At 39.6% G+C, this 17,067-nt stretch overlaps 1 protein-coding gene across 1 annotated transcript in view; it reads right to left on the reverse strand.

The window, feature by feature from the left end:
• Positions 1 to 720: 720 nt before the first annotated feature.
• The window catches only part of GTF2F2 (general transcription factor IIF subunit 2), a 166,550-nt gene continuing 150,203 nt past the window's right edge, over positions 721 to 17,067 (reverse strand). The window contains exon 8 of the mRNA XM_023187371.3: positions 721 to 1,525. Within this exon, the coding sequence (XP_023043139.1) occupies positions 1,406 to 1,525 (120 nt within the window). The 3' untranslated portion in view covers positions 721 to 1,405. The remainder of the gene's footprint in view (positions 1,526 to 17,067) is intronic.

Here is a 17,067-nt window from a genome sequence, read left to right on the forward strand (position 1 = left end):
AAGACAATCTGAGGTGGGGTGGGGAATGGGAACACCCTCCTTACTCAGAATTTTATTTTCCAGTGTGTACACAAGAATAAAAATCTTCTTAGTGCTGTAACAATCTCAGAATTCTAAAGCTTTGCTGCTAAAAGCAAATAATATAAAAATTGTTTTTCTCAATGGACAGATATCTCCTTGCTTTCATTATATAACATTTTCTTCAATTTCTGGCATTTGCTCCTTGCTTATTTTTATTATTTTTTCTCTTTTTTTCGTGCAAACGCTACGGCAACTTAAGCATTTGCTACTTCTTGGTTGCAGCATCCAGAAGCAGCTGACAAAATGAATGAGCGAAAAAACAACTTTTCCCTCCGCTTAGTCTACTTAAGCTTCTTTGTTTTTTTTGTTTTTTTTTTTTAGCTTCTTTGTTTTGTTTGATGGTCTTGATGGTATGATTTTGGATTACTTAATATATAATAATTTTTGCTAGAAAAAACTAACATATACATGTATTGTTTTCATTAAAAAATTAATTGAAGAGAAAGAGAAAAGCAACATTTTAATGCCCCAGGAATTGAAACTAACCTTTTCTGTCTCGACTGGACCCCTACATCCCTCTTTTGACTTGCTGGTATCATTTGCCATGTATTGGTCAATACGTATCTGCTGGGTGAGCAATAAAATTCTGGGGGCAAGCCAGTTTTGAGAAGTTTATAATCTGACTGGGGGAGACATATCTTGAAATTTTGGAAAGATATTTTACTTCTAATTATCGTAAAAGCAAACAAAAGAAACATCAGTTGACCATGATTCTACACATTTCTCATCTCAGTATCACTATGGTAAAATAAGCTAATCATGAACACTGCCATTTCACTACAAACTTAAATGCTCTCCTTTTATTAACGTTGAGTATGAACATGAAACATGATCACCTGTTTAAAAGAAAAACACCACTTTGTTCTTTGACAATTTCAAAATAAGGAACTTTGGCTTTTTATTCCTTTTAAGAGTTTCTGTAGCTGACTGTTCTTTTCTTGCTATACAGTTCTCCTTGGATCTGTATTACCTCAACTCCTCAGATACAGCAAGGGTAGAGAGTCCTCATTTAAAAAACACTCCCTAATTGTACACATTAAAAGCTAACATTTAAGAAAAACCCTCTTAATCCTCCAACCCCTATTCCTATTGTGAGTAATCTGGTTTAATGTAAGTTAAGTCTATAAATAAATTTGTTCTTTCTCCTCAAAAAAAACAGTTAAGAAACTTTACAAGAATTACAGGTTTAAAAAATTTACCAAGAGAAATGAAAGTATTGTCACTTAACCCCTATTAACATACGGTGTTCAAGCCTTCCAGTATCAGCGCCTTTTGCACAGCATCGCTGCTAGCTGTTTCGCTAGCATGCTGACTAGGAGGCTTCTCAGTCACTCTTTTCTTCTCCTTGATAGTGTCTGTACTCTGGCTTCAGCTCCCATGTGTTTTTGTGGATCCCTTTTACATTCTGAACACCAATTTCTTTTAAGATTTCCTTCAGGTACACCTAAAACAAAAACAAAACCCCTAACAAATGAGATTATAAAGGCAGGGAACAAAACCTAAAACAAGGTGATATGCCGAAACACATATGCAAGTCATAAAAAGTATGATCCTAAAAGCTCAGCAAGATTTCTCTATAAGGAGGTTCAATGAACTGCCTTTTGATTCTACATGTGCAATGATAACTGCACTAAATATATGATCATGTGCATTAAAGGGGCTGAAAGTCCTGAATGCCAACAACTTAAAAGCTAAAATAAACAACAATGACAACAAAAAACCCCACAAAAAACACTAGATGAAATACACGAAAAAATTACTGGTCCTCACTCAATGTGACACAGTACACCAAGTGTAATCTGCCCTTGAGTTCAATGGACTCAGTTCACAGATTGAAACCAGTAGTTTCAGGAGCAGTAACATATATAAAAAATGAGTAATATTTTTGAGAATATTCTATCAAGCAAGCATACGACAGGTATTCAGAATTCTCAGTTCTCAGATGAGTTCTCAAATTTGTTATTAGGCCACCCACTTATTTTTTCCTATGTAAGAAGGAGAACTGTTATTTGTATTTACTACTATTTGTACTTTATCCAAGCTTGCCAACACAGATAAGGGAATAAGAAGTGATAATAAGGCTGGGCTTGGTGGCTCACGCCTGTAATCCCAACACTTTGGGAGGCCGAGGTGGGCGGATTACCTAAGGTCAGGAGTTCGGGACCAGCCTGGCCACCATGGTGAAATCTCGTCTCTACTAAAAATACAAAAATTAGCCAGGCATGGTGGTGGGGACCTGTAATCCCAGCTACTAGAGAGGCTGAGGCAGGAGAATCACTTGAACCCAGAAACTGCAGTGAGCCGAGATTGTGCCATGGCACTCCAGCCTGGGCAATAAGAACAAAACTCTGTCTAAAAAAAAAAAGTGGTAAGACATCCCCCAAAACTATCAGGGATGCAGCTTTGTGTTTGGCTTCTCCAAAGAAAAGAGTCTGTAGTATGGTGTTTTAGGTCCCTAAAAATTCAATAAACATTTACTAAGCGATTACTATGGTCATGGAAATGATGGCTATTTAAGTATAATATGAAACTCCACCTTTGCTTGCCAATGCTGAAGCCCAAAAAGCATTACACAATAAGCTGACCAATATAAATTACAAAATTTCCTTCTCAGAGAAGATAATAATAATTATTATTATTTTGAGATGGAGTTTTGCTCTTATTGCCCAGGCTGGCGTGCAGTGGCATGATCTCGGCTCAATGCAACCTTTGCCTCCCGGGTTCAAGCAATTCTCCTGCCTCAGCCACCTGAGTAGCTGAGATTACAGATGCATGCCACCACACCCAGCTAATTTTTTGTATTTTTAGTAGAGACGGGGTTTCACCATGTTGGCCAGGCTGGTCTCGAACTCCTGTCCTCGAGTGATCCACCCACTTCGCCCTCCCAAAGTGCTGGGATTACAGGCCTGAGCCACCGCGCTCGGCCAAGATAATTATTTAAAAGCGACTCTTTTGTTGTTGCAGAACAAAACAATCCAACAATAATTTGTGTGTGTGTGCTTCAAAGAACCAGTTACGGTATGATGATGACTCATCCCATTGATGGAAGATGTAGTTTTTCTTACTGATTGAAATGAGGCATTAATAAGAAAAATGGCTGAGAAGTTCTTGTCCGTATATTTAAGGTAGTGCTCTTCTCTAGCATGGTGCTAGACTACCTGCATCAGAACCTCGTGGGGAGCTTGTTAAAGAAGACCGAGCTTTAGCCTACTGAGTCAAAGTCTCTTGGGTTAGGCCCAGGAATCTGCATTTTAACAAGTGCCTAGGTGACTCATGTAACTATATACTAAAGTTACACCACATCTGGCTTAAAGTTCTTCCAGTTCTGATACTCTAAGATCTTTGAGTTTTTAGTGTGTTGCTTTGTTCTCTGCGTCTCATCATTGCTGCAGATTACGTGTTACCAACATAATCTAATGCCACTTTACACTGACGGATACAATGCTCTAGAGTTCATAAAGTCCTTTCAGTTACAGGTAGGTTGTTACCTAGAAACATAATAGCTGATTAGTACTGGAACTACACAGAGGTTCCTTCAGGATGGCTTGGACAGCCTTTTCATTCCAGCAGCTAAACCCCAGCAGGTGGCAGCAATGAACCAAATGAGCCCTGGGTTCCCCCCAGGCTTGCTTGCCTCCCACACCTTCTACAGTTGGCTTCTTCACTAGCAGACCTGTGTGAATGAGTAAGCATAAAGGCTTGAGATATCCAGGTAATATAAAATGCAAGTCGGCTACCTGCTATTTCAAATTACATTTAAAAGAACAGGACGCTGTTCATAAACTACTTTCTAATTGAACAGGATTTATAAATGGAAAATGATTGGTTAGGCACAAATGATTCTCTGTTTAGGTGCCAAGAATGACATCTTTGTAAAATTCCAAAGAATGGTTTATTATGAGACTGGCTAAGATGATGTTGCACAAACAACCATATAATTGTGGATGAACTGCAATGGGTCAAAAATGAAAAGAACAATTGCCAGGAGTATTTTAGCAGCTCCATAGAAAAGAAGCTCTCCTGACTTCAAGACTAGTGTGCCCATTTATAATCTAGGCCCAGAAAATGAAAAGCTAAAAAGGGTTAAACAAAAAATATTAAGAAAGTCTTAAGTGTACAGATTAAGTTGCTTTCATGTCCACCCTCATTTTGGCAATCTAGCAGAATATATGGAATTCTTTTTATATACGAAGGTGTCATTCTTTTTTCTTTTTAACAATAAGAGTGGAATAAGATGATCATGGTCTGTTGTCAATTTCTCAAGCAACAAAATGCAATCAGGATCACAATGTATTGTGATCAGGGGGTAGGAGACACAAACTTCCTGATTTTTAGGATGTTCTAAACTGCAACCTAAGACCATTTTACTCTAATCAAATAAATTAGCTTGGCAGGGAAGTAGGTACAAAACATTAGCAGAGAAAGTAGTAGTGATAATAGGGAAAAACAAGGTCTCTAAAGGGAAAATCTCTAAAGGGAAGACATGGACAGAGAAGAGAGACAGCACATGTCCTTCCTCTGTCTAAAATATTCCAATGACTTCCCGCTTTGGGGCTACACATTAAATTCCAAACGCCTTTGAGGCATCCACTCAGGTCTGCCTTCTCCCTTTAGCCTCATCTTCCAACACTCCCTGTTACACATACTTTCCATTTCTGTATCTGCATGTTTCCGGGTTTTTCCCATGTTGTTTCCCATGTTGTTTCCCTTCCTTGTTATGTTTGTCTCCTCTCCTCAAATCTGAACCCCTCATTCTTTAAGACTAGGCCCAAACGTTACTTTCTCAGAGCAACTTTCTCTAACAGCCTTACCTTAGATTTACATTTCACACTGCACAATCTTCGATGGTAGCTCTTATTATGTCATATTCCTTTATTTATACACCTTGCTCTCCTCTTAAATTACATGCTCCTCTATTTGGGGGAGTGTAGGGATGGGGATGGAGTTTCACTCTTGTTGCCCAGGCTGGAGTGCGATGGTACGATCTTGGCTCACTGCAACCCTCCGCCTACTGGGTTTAAGCAATTCTCCTGCCTCAGCCTTCCGAGTAGCTGGGATTACAGGCATGTGCCACCACACCTGACTAATTTTGAGTTTTTAGTAGAGATAGGGTTTCTCCATGTTGGCCAGGCTGGTCTTGAACTCCTGACCTCGTGATCCACTCTCCTTGGCCTCCCAAAGTGCTAGGATTACAGGCATGAGCCACCACGTCTGGCCACATGCTCCTGTTATAGTGCCTGCATGCACATCACAGAGACTCAGCGTACTTATGCAAAGTGAATAGGTTGTGCTTAAGACTGACAAAGCAGCTAAGAGGATTGCTGGGTGGTGGTGGGGGATATCACTCAGAAGGTCCACAAAAATAGACTATGCAAATTCTAGTTCATTTTTAGAACTCAAGCCGTGATCTAGTTTGAGAAACAAAAATTTACTGACTAAACTGTACTATGTGAATTTGAATGTAATTTATTACTAAAATCTGCATTTTAGTGCTAAAATATTGTTGGTGACAAAGCCAACTGAAGAAGAGGTTTTAAAGGTTCTACTAGGATTGAAAATTACTTGGTAATCTTATTTCTCTTTTTAACATTCATATATTCACTCAAATATTTATTCCAGCATCTACAATGTGCCAAATAGAATGGTAGACACTCAGCCTCCTTCTCAGAGTTCACAGTTTAAGTTTAGCATAGAGGATGCGGGTAAAGAAAAAGGCACATTAGGCCAGGCGTGGTGGCTCATGCCTGTAATCCCAGCACTTTGGGAGGCTGAGACGGGTGGATGACCTGAGGTCAGGAATTCAAGACCAGCCAGCCAACATGGAGAAACCTTGTCTCTACTAAAAATACAAAAATTAGCTGGGTGTGGTAGCAGGCACCTGTAGTCCCAGCTATTCACGAGGCTAAGGCAGGAGAATCATTTAAACCCGGGAGGTGGAGGTTGCAGTGAGCTGAGATCGCACCACTGTACTCCAACATGGGCAACACAACAAGGTTCCATCTCAAAAGAAAAAAAAGAAAAGAAAAAGAAAAGAAAAAGGCATATTGGCAGGTAATTAGAAAATACAATAGAGGCATGCGTACAGGGTATTGTGAGACCACTGAGAAGGAGCACCTAACGCAGCCCGCACAGAGATGTTACGTACTTTGAGGATAGATATTTGATTATCTGACTTGAACAGCAATTCTGTGTAGAGATCTACAGAAAGGAGTTCTCCTCCTCCTACTTATTCTAAACATTGAGTGACTTTCCAATTAAATCTTCTGTCTAACCACCTGTATTTGAAACCAAGGATTCCAGAAGTGAGTAGATCGCCTTTTTATGTCACATAGGATTGGGGATATGTCTCATTACAGACTATGCACTGAGCTGCAGCACAAGATCTGAAAAAACTGGCTCTGGTCCAGCAATTCTCCTTCAAAAGGATGTGTGGGAGAGAATTTACAGCAAGTCTGAATGCAGAGAAATAAGGGATAGAACATCACAGCTTTCCTGGAAGGAAATGGCAAGGCACATACTTGACCAAAGAGGTCAAGTGATTAGGATGTTTGTTTGCATTTGTGGGTCAAGTTAAAACTGCAGTGGGCAAAAAGCCAGAAGTCCACGGATCCACTTCCTAATTGGCCTCCAAGACTGAGACAAACCTATGCAGAGTCATAAGGCACAGTAGCCTATTATTTTAGTATTTTGTTCCTTCCTTCCCTCCCTCCACCCCTTACCATTTCTCATATCTTCTTTTCCTCTCCTGCTCTGTCAAACAAATGGAGGACTTAATCTGCATTTCATCTTATCAGGCCTTTCAGTGATAAGCATAATAATAAATCAATTATATCTAAATTTGTAGATGTTCATTAAAAACATACACCTTTGACAGGGAGATGATCACCAACTATTAATGCTTTAAGTAAGTTAACAATATGACCCTATTAGGGTTCTAGTCACAAAAGCTTCCCAAAATGGTGAGACTGAATATGCAACATGCAAACTTAGACTGATGATGGCACTGATTAATGCAGTCGACAAGCGGAAATGCACTATATGCTTTTTATAAAGTGATGCAACCCCAAGAAGGGCATTATCGATTCTGTGATAATTTCAAAGTATCATTTCATCTTTACATGATTTTTTTGTGAACAACTACAACTCCTTTAAGAGATATCAACAGGACGAAAACTTACCGATGAAGATGTTAGTGACTTCAAGGCATAAAATTCTTCTGTTAAAATATTAACTGCACATTAGGAAGAAACTGTGATCAAATGTGATATGGTTTGGATGTGTGTCCTCACCAAAATCTCATATTGAAATGTAATCCCCAGTGTTGGAGGTGAGGCCTGGTGAGAGGTGATTGGATCACGGGTTGGAACTCTCATGAATTAGCACCATCCCTCTGGATACTGTCCTCACGATGGTGAGTGAGTTCTCCTGCCATCTAGTTGTTTAAAAGTGTGTAGCATGTCCTGCCTCGCACTCTCACTCCTGCTTTTGCCATGTGACGTGCTTCCACCATGACTGAGTTTCCTGTGGCCTCTCCAGAAGCTGAGCAGCTGCCAGTATCATACTTCCTCTATAGCCTGCAGAACCATGAGCCAATTAAATCTATTTTCTTTATAAATTATCCAGTCTTGGGTATTTTGTTACAGCAATGCAAGAATGGCCTAATACAGAAAATGCAATAGACATTTCACTCACTTACAGGGAAGGTAATGCTAGGAGACTTCTCTGAAACACAGACCATTTCTGCATTTTTCTTCTCCTTTTCTCCTGGTTTCACTTTCTCTTCCCCACTAGATGCTGCCTCCTATCTTCCACTCAGGGTCCCACTGTCTCCATTCCTCCCTGTAAAAACTCTAAGCAGCACACAGATGGGTGACGAAATGGTCATGATGCAAACCCTACTCCACTTCGCCCCAGCTCTACTTTACTGCTTAATCCAAATCTTGAAAAAGCAATTATTGCATTAATATTTGTATGCTGGTAAATTATCTCACGTTCGCAACATCTCCTCTGTCTGGCACTGACGAAATGCTTCACGTTTGAATATTGCAGGTAAACAAAATTTACTTTCTTTAGGCCAAAACTTTTAATTTTGTTTAAAGACATGCTTCTAAATCGTATTAGGCTGGGCGTGGTGGCTCATGCCTGTAATCCCAGCACTTTGGGAGGCCAAGGTGGGTGGATCACCTGAGGTCAGGAATTTGAGACCAGCCTGGCTAACATGGCAAAATCCTGCCTCTATTAAAAAAATACAAAAAATTTGCCAGGTGTGGTGGCGGGCACCTGTAATCCAAGCTACTTGGGAAGATGAGGCAGAAAAATCGCTTGAACTTGGAAGGCAGAGGTTGCAGTGAGCCAAGATCATGCCATTGCACCCCAGGATGGGTGATAAGAGCAAGACTCCGCCTCAAAAAAAAAAAAAAAAAAAAATGTCTAGCAGTTCCTCAGAAGGCTAAACAAAGCTACCATGTGACCAAGCAATTCCACTCCCAAGAGATATGAAAACATATATTCACATGAAAATTTGTATACAAATGTTCATAGCACCCTTATTCACAATAGCCCCAAAGTAGAAACAACCCAAACGCCCAACCCAAATGTACAAATGTATAAACAAAATATGGTATATACAAACTATAATACATATTTGCAAACAAAAAGAAATGAAGTACAGTGAGCCTTGCATATTCTTGGGTTACACATCCATGGATTCAACCAATGGCAGATCAAAAATATTCTGATTCTTTTCTTAATGTATCTGTACTGAACATATACAGACATTTTTGGGTCACTATTCCCTAAGCAATATAGTAAAACAATTATTTACATAGCATTCACATTGTATTATATATTACAAGTAATCTAAAGATTTAAAGTATACTGGAGGATGCATGTAGGTTATGTATAAAAAAAGATGCTGGAGAGGATGTGGAGAAATAGGAACACTTTTACACTGTTGGTGGGACCGTAAACTAGTTCAAAGATTGTGGAAGACGGTGTGGCGATTCCTCAAGGATCTAGAACTAGAAATACCATTTGACCCAGCCATCCCATTACTGGGTATATACCCAAAGGATTATAAATCATGCTGCTATAAAGACACATGCACACATATGTTTACTGTGGCACTATTCACAATACCAAAGACTTGGAACCAACCCAAATGTCCATCAATGACAGAATGGATTAAAAAATGTGGCACACATACACCATGGAATACTATGCAGCCATAAAAAAGATGAATTCATGTCCTTTGCAGGGACATGGATGAAGCTGGAAACCATCATTCTGAGCAAACTATCACAAGGACAGAAAACCAAACACTGCATGTTCTCACTCATAGGTGGAAACTGAACAATGAGATCACTTGGACACAGGGTGGGGAACATCACACACTGGGGCCTGTCATGGGGTCGGGGGAGAGGGGAGGGATAGCATTGGGAGAAATACCTAATGTAAATGATGAATTAATGGGTGCAGCACACCAACATGGCACATGTGTACAAATGTAACAAACCTACACATTGTATACATGTACCCTAGAACTTAAAGTATAATAATAATAAAAAGAAAAAACACCACTTTATATCCAGAACTTGATCATCCTTGGATTTTAGTATTTGCAGAAGGTCTCACAGCCAATCTCTCATGAATACTGAGGACAGCTGTACTGGTATGTGCCACAACATGGATAAAACATAAAAATATTATGTCTAAGTTAAAGAAGCCAGGTGTAAGAGATCACATATCCATACGCATTAATGTCCAGAGAAAAATCTATAGAGACAGAAAGTAACATTAGTGGTTCCCTGTGGGGGAGAGAAAGGAAATGGAGAAAAGACAGGAGTGATTAGTAATGGGTATGAAGTTTCTTTTTAGGGTGATAGAACTGTTCTAAAACTGATTATGGTGTTGGTTGCACAACTCCATGAATATACTGAAGTCCACTGAACTATACTTTTTTTTTTTTTTTTTTTTTTTTGAGACAGGGTCTCCCTCTCCCAGTCATTCAGGCTGGGGTATACTGGCAAGATCTGGGCTCACCGCAACCTCTGCCTCCCAAGTAGCCGGGGACTACAGGCACGCGCCACCATGCCTGGCTAATTTTTCGGTTTTTTTGTGGAGACGGGATTTTGCCATGTTGTCCAGGGCTGGTCTCGATCTCCTGGACTCAAGTGATCTGCCTGCTTTAGCTTCCCAAAGTGCTGGGGATTATAGGTATGAGCCAACGCATCTGGCCTGAACTTACACACTTTTAAGAAAGTATAAATTGGCCGAGTGCGGTGGCTCACGGCTGTAATCCCAACACTTCAGGTGATCAAGGCAGGCAGATCATGTGGTCAGGAGATCGAGATCATCCTGGCTAATACAGTGAAACCCCATCTCTACTAAAAATACAAAAAATTTGGCTAGGTGTGGTGGCATGCGCCTGTAATCCCAGCTACTCAGGAGGCTGAGGCAGGAGAATCGCCTGAACCTGGGAGGCAGAGGTTGCAGTGAGTTGAGAGTGCCGCTGTACTCCAGCCTGGGTGACTGAGTGAGACTCCATCTCAAAAAAAAAAAAAAATATATATATATATATATATATAATTTGTACTAAAAATAAAAGGTTTTAAATTGAGAGGAAAAAGGGAGGCTGCTTCAGCTTATAACAACAAATTAAGATGACTATTTTTATTATCCAATTATCTGGGTAAAGTAATATATCCAATAAACAGTGGCTCGCTCTGTATGTTAATCTATAATTGAATTAGCTGTCTTGGGACATTCCAAAAAGAAGAAATGGCTCTGTAATGCCGCAATACAGAATTGAAGAAGGCCAGTGCTGACACTACAAGGTCCTCTGCCAGTTAGTTTATCCTCTGGTATTTGAATCCACCTGCTCAGACAGAGAAATGGGAGGCTTTGAACACCAATTCAAAACCACAGAATAATGTTTTCTTAAATGCAGAGCCTAACACAAAGAAAATTATTTCTTTCCTGAGGGAAATTATTTCCATAGAGATGGCAAGCCTAAAACCAAGTCTTTATACTGTATTCAGGTACTGAATAAAGAAACCAGTAGCAGACAGTTAATAAGCTTAAAAATTTTAGCCAGGCATGGTGGCAGGCGCCTATAATCCCAGCTACTCAGGAGGCTGAGGCAGGAGAATCACTTGAACCTGGGAAGTGGAGGCTGCAGTGAGCCAAGATCATGCCATTGCACTCCAGCCTGGGCCACAGAGCAAGACGCCGTCTCAAAAAAAAAAAAAGCATATATATATTTTTTACCTCTCTTTAAAATCAAGTGGGACTGGAAGGATGTTATGGAGATTTTATTGGTAAGGGCATTTTTCAGAAAATATAATTTTTGTGGCCTACTGCTTAATTAAAAATTCAATGTAAATTCTATATATAAATAAATACCAAATTTTGTTTACTGGGTACCTATCCCAGATACTGCTCTTATCCATGTAATACCTTACATAAAATTCTGACTCATTTGTTTATATTACTAAATTCACCCCAAATTTCACCTCATTCAGGATGAGGTAAAAAGTGAACAAGGGCCAAATGCTGTGGCTCATGCTTGCAATCCCAGCACTTCTGGAGGCTGAGGCAGGAGGACTGCTTGAGGCCAGGAGTTCAAGACCACAGCAAGCAACATAGTAAGACCCTGTCTCCACAAAAAAATTTTAAAAACTTAGCCAGGTGTGGGCCGGGCACGGTGGCTCACGTCTGTAATCCCGGCACTTTGGGAGGCAGAGGTGGGTAGATCACGAGGTCAGGAGTTCAGGACCAGCCTGGCCAAGATGGTGAAACCCTGTCTCTACTTAAAAAATAAGAAAATTAGCCAGGCATGGTGGCAGGTGCTTGTAATTCCAGCTACTCGGGAGGCTGAGGCAGAGAACTGCTTGAACCCGGGAGGCGGAGGCTGCAGTGATCCGAGATTGCGCCACTGCACTCCAGCCTGGGCGACAGAGCGACATTCTGTCTCAAAAAAAAAAAAAAATTAGCCAGGTGCGATGGGGCATGCCTGTAGTCCTATAACTACTCAAGAGGCTGAGGTGGGAGAACTGCTTGGGCCCAAAGGTTGAAGTGACAGTGAGCTATGATCATGCTATGAGCTATGGAGCTATGAGCACTTCAGCCTGGGTCACAGAGCGAGACCCTGTCTATTATTTATTTATTTTGAGACAGGGTCTTGCTCTGTCACCCAGGCTGGAGTAGAGTGACACAGTCTTGGCTTACTGCAACCTCTGCCTCGTGGGTTCAAGCAATTCTCCCAACCTCAGCCTCTGGAGTAGTTGGGACTACAGGTGTGCACCACCGCTCCCAGCTAATTTTTGTATTTTTTGTAGAGTTGGGGTTTCACTACATTGTCCAGGCTGGTCTTGAACTCCTGAGCTCAAGCAATCCTCTCACTTTGGCCTCTCAAAGTACTGGGATTACTCACATGAACCACCTCACCTGTCCAGACCCTGTTTCTTAAAAAAAAAAAAAAAAAAAAAAAAGAGCCAAAACAAAACCATATAAGAAGTTAAAAGAGAAAATGTTACTGTTCCATAATAAAGTTGGTAGATCATTGATCCTTCTATTAAAATCACTATTCAAAAAGAAAGTATTAAAATTTTATAAATGTGATTAAATTTCACCCACTTATAGTCAACATAGTTGATAGTTTATTTTATATCACATTTCATAGTCTAAAACTTTTAATTAAGGCTCTACTTCATAAATTAGCAAATAATTACTTCTTCAAAGCAGTCTTAAAGAGGGCTGTCATTAATTAATATGCTCTGTTGGGAAATTGGTTGTCTTTTTTTAAAATATAAAAAATATATATTTAAAATATAAAAATTTAAAAATAAAAATTTCCAGTTATAGGAAAAATGAAAAGAAGAAACAAGGAACGAAGTGAATATATGTCAGTGCAAAGCATTATAATAAAAACAGCACTTATTAAGTAGTAGTAAATTTGAGAATGAGCTTCAAACATTAAAAACACCTATTTTTCCTTTTGGAGTAGAAACTGAACTAAGATAAAGCTTAAATTCTACTCTCTACATATTCTACATACCTGGCTTAGGATTAATGATGATGATTCTTAATAATATAGAAATTAGAAAGCAGACTGCCTGATGGGCAGATCACCTGAGGTCAGGAGTTTGAGACCAGCCTGGCCAACATGGCAAAACCCCGTCTCTACTAAAAATACAAATATTAGTCAGGCATGGTGGTGCATGTCTGTAGTCCTAGCTACTTGGGGGGTGCTGAGGCAGGAGAATTTCTTGAACCCGGGAGGCGGAGGTTGCAGTTTGCTGAGATCATGCCACTGCACTCAAGCCTGAGGACAGGGCAAGACTCTGTCTTAAGAAAGAAAAAAAAATTAGCTGGGTGTGGTGGTGGGCGCCTGTAATCCCAGCTACTCGGAAGGCTGAGGCAGAAGAATCACTTGAACTGGGGGAGGTGGAGGTTGCAGTGATCCGAGATTGCACCACTGCACTCTAGCCTGGGTGACAGAGCAAGACTGTCTCTAAAATAAAAATAAATAAAAAAATAAAATAAAATAAAAATAAAAACAAAAATAAAAATACACTTTTCTGAATCCTGACCTGAAATTGGGTAGGTGGTGCAAAAAGAAATTAACAGGTCCAGTTATAATCAGGGCTAGTTTTCAATGACACTTTTTAATACAAGTATGCTGTAGAGGAACACTGGTAAATGAATACTGTTAGACAGAAAACAGTGTTGAAGCTCAAAGTGGTATTGGCAGTTTGGTGCTTCAAAGGGAGCAATTAGATAAAGTTTTTCATGGTTTGTATCTTCAAAGGAAATGCCGTGTATGCTTCTATTTGACAGATAAAACAAAATGTGAAAAAAGCTAGACATAACTTATTCAAGGTTAAAAATCAGAGTACCAGGAGAAATAACAGGCCTCCTGAAATCTTCTATTTTTGAGGGGGAAAAATCCAGAAATTTTTTGAGGGGGAAAATCTGGTATGGTTTGTGTATCTGTCCCTTCTAACACTCATGTTAAACTTAACTCCCAATGTGGCAGTAGTAAGAATTGGGCTTTTGAGAGGTGACTAGGTCATGGTGGTTCTGCCCATTCATAGATCAATGGGTTATCATGGGAGTGGGACTCCTCACTATGTGATGTCCTGTGCTGCCTCAGGACTCTGCAGAGAGTCCCCACCAGCAAAAGCCTCTTACCAGATGTGGTCCTTTGACCCCGGACTTCTCAGCCTCCAAAATTTTAAGAAACAAATTCTTTTGCTTTAAAATTGCCCAGCTTCAGGTATTCTATCATAAGTAACAAAAAACACACTAAGATAATATCTCTTTAAATGGATACTATGTCCCTGACTTTGTATCAGTTACCACAGCTTGGCCTCCTTGATGAGTAACTTCCTTTTTTTTTTTTTTCTTGAGACTGAGTCTCACCTCTGCCACCCAGGCTGGAGTGCAGTGGCATAATCTCAGCTCACTGCAAGTTCCACCTCCCAGGTTCACGCCATTCCCTTGCCTCAGCCTCCTAAGTAGTTGGGACTACAGGCACCTGCCATCATGCCCAGCTAATTTTTTGTACTTTTAGTAGAGACAGGGTTTCACTGTGTTGGCCAGGATGGTCTCGATCTCCTGACCTCGTGATCCGCCCACCTCGGCCTCCCAAATTGCTGGGATTACAGGCGTGAACCACCACGCCCGGCCCTCGACGAGTAACTTTCACTCTTTCTAGTTGCTTACGTAAGTCAGTCACATACTGGCAAATGAGAGAAAAAGATGGGCCCTAAGCACAGTTTCTCTAGCCAATAATTTTGCTTATAGAAATGAAGGTTTTGGCCAGGAACAGTAGCTCACGGGTAATCTCAGCACTTTGGGAGGCTGAGGCATGTAGATCACCTGAGGTCAGGAGTTCAAGACCAGCCTGGCTGACATGGTGAAACCTCGTCTCTACTGAAAATACAACAATTAGCCAGGTGTGGTGGTGGGCGCCTATAATGCCAGCTACTTAGGAGGCTGAGGCAGGAGAATCGCTTGAACCCAGCAGGTGGCGGTTGCAGTGAGCAGAGATTGTGCCATCGTACTCCAGCCTGGGCAACAAGAGCAAAATTCCATCTCAAAAACAAACAACCCCCTCCCCTGCATAAAAAAATTATAATTTGAACGTACTGGCAAATTTTATATTATTACATATGTTAAGTGAACTAAATATTAAATATATAAGTAATGTATTAAATATTTAAGTACTTTGTCCAGGACTATTTGGCTAAATGGTAGAGCTGGGACTTGAATTGAGATCTCATACTCCAAATCCAGGGTTCTTTCTATTATACCAGGACACCCCTTTTCCTGGACGACTGATCTTCATGCTAGAATAGATTCCTCAAGTCTCTTGGATACTGATGACCATTAGTACAGATTCACTTAAGTCCTGGGATCCTTTTAAAGGGGGATAGTTGCCTACTTGCGGGAGAGCTAGGCTTTGGCAATTTTCTTTCCCAGTCAATGGACTGGAATCCATGCTGACCACTTCCTGCCCTCTCCTCTAGGTGGAGGTAACCCTACCTCCAGCCTATACCCAGCCTAGGGAAGGCATTCCACACTTTCTTGGCACTCTTTCCCTCAACCTCACTATAAATGATGTGAGAGGCCTGCCAAAATCCATCTGAAGAAAATATGGTGGGCCCTTGGAGACTGACGATTTTCTTTTTTCAAATCAATTCATGAGATATTTGCTGAATTTTTACCATATTTTACACTATGGGGTATATGAATATTTAGGGACAGGAATAGCATACAACTCTGCCTTCAAGAATCTTATGCTTATTGAGGCAATTTAGTCTCTAAATAATAAAACTATTATTAAAAAAAGTTAGTTTCAATATCAGTGGCTTCTATGAGAATTTGATACAAACTATGGATGGTATGTTCCCCAGGAAAATCCATATATTTTTGCACATATTCAGGATATTCAGGAAGTTAATGGATCCCCTAAAGTCCATCCACTGGTTAGGAATTAAGAAGTTCTGTTGTAAGAGATTCACTGAGTACTACCATATAAAAAATATCTTAACCAAAACCAAAAGACATACTAGTAATCCTTTTTCTTTGATGCAAAATGAATAAACCTTATATCCCATGTGAAGGCAAAGCAACTGTTTTCCCTAGTATCATCTGAATGCCCCCTACAAGTCATTATTTTCCATATCTAATTTTTTGTGTTTAATTCCATGAGAATCTCTTGTCTGTTTTCAGAGTTTCTGGAATGGTCTTTACATACAGATATATATATATACATACACACACACAAAGATAAACTTCATTAAAACCAGAAGAAACACAGCTTAGCTAATGAATTAGTCTATTTCAAAAAATTTGTTTAATCTAGCTTAGAATGCTGTTTCTAAGGCTTTGATGCCAAAGGGAGTGAAGTCATTGGGATGAATTGATAATACTGCACCATGAACACTTTCTTCTGATTAAAAAGTAAATCTTTTGGAATTTAAATTTCTTAACAAAAAGCGAAAGGTTGATGTATAATAGTAAAGAAATCTCTGCAGAAGAAACTGTATAATGAACACTAAAATTTCATAAATAATTTCCTAAAGCTTTGTATACATTAAAAAAAATCAAGTTGTTTCACAAATAGGTTATTTGGTTATGTTAAGATGTTTTTTAAAATTGGTTATTTTGTTACATATTCTGAATCAAATAAATGGAGCAGCAAGAATCAACATATTCTTGAGTATACTGGCAGAGTGGACAAAATGGTAAAGGAAATAAGATAAAAGAGTTTCCATTCAATCTTCTTAAACCTCTAAGTAAATACTCAATCTGATACTGTGGTAACATACGGTGGAGAAAGTTAAGTGGAAAACAATGTGACTCAAACACTAGAGAAAGAATTTGGATTTCTTATTGTTACTATCATTTTAAATGGATTATTAATGCAAATTACTAGTAAATGCACAAAAGCCTAGAGAAGAGATAAAAATGAATATT

Source organism: Piliocolobus tephrosceles, chromosome X (genome assembly GCF_002776525.5).
Source record: "Piliocolobus tephrosceles isolate RC106 chromosome X, ASM277652v3, whole genome shotgun sequence".
Lineage (NCBI taxonomy): Eukaryota > Metazoa > Chordata > Mammalia > Primates > Cercopithecidae > Piliocolobus > Piliocolobus tephrosceles.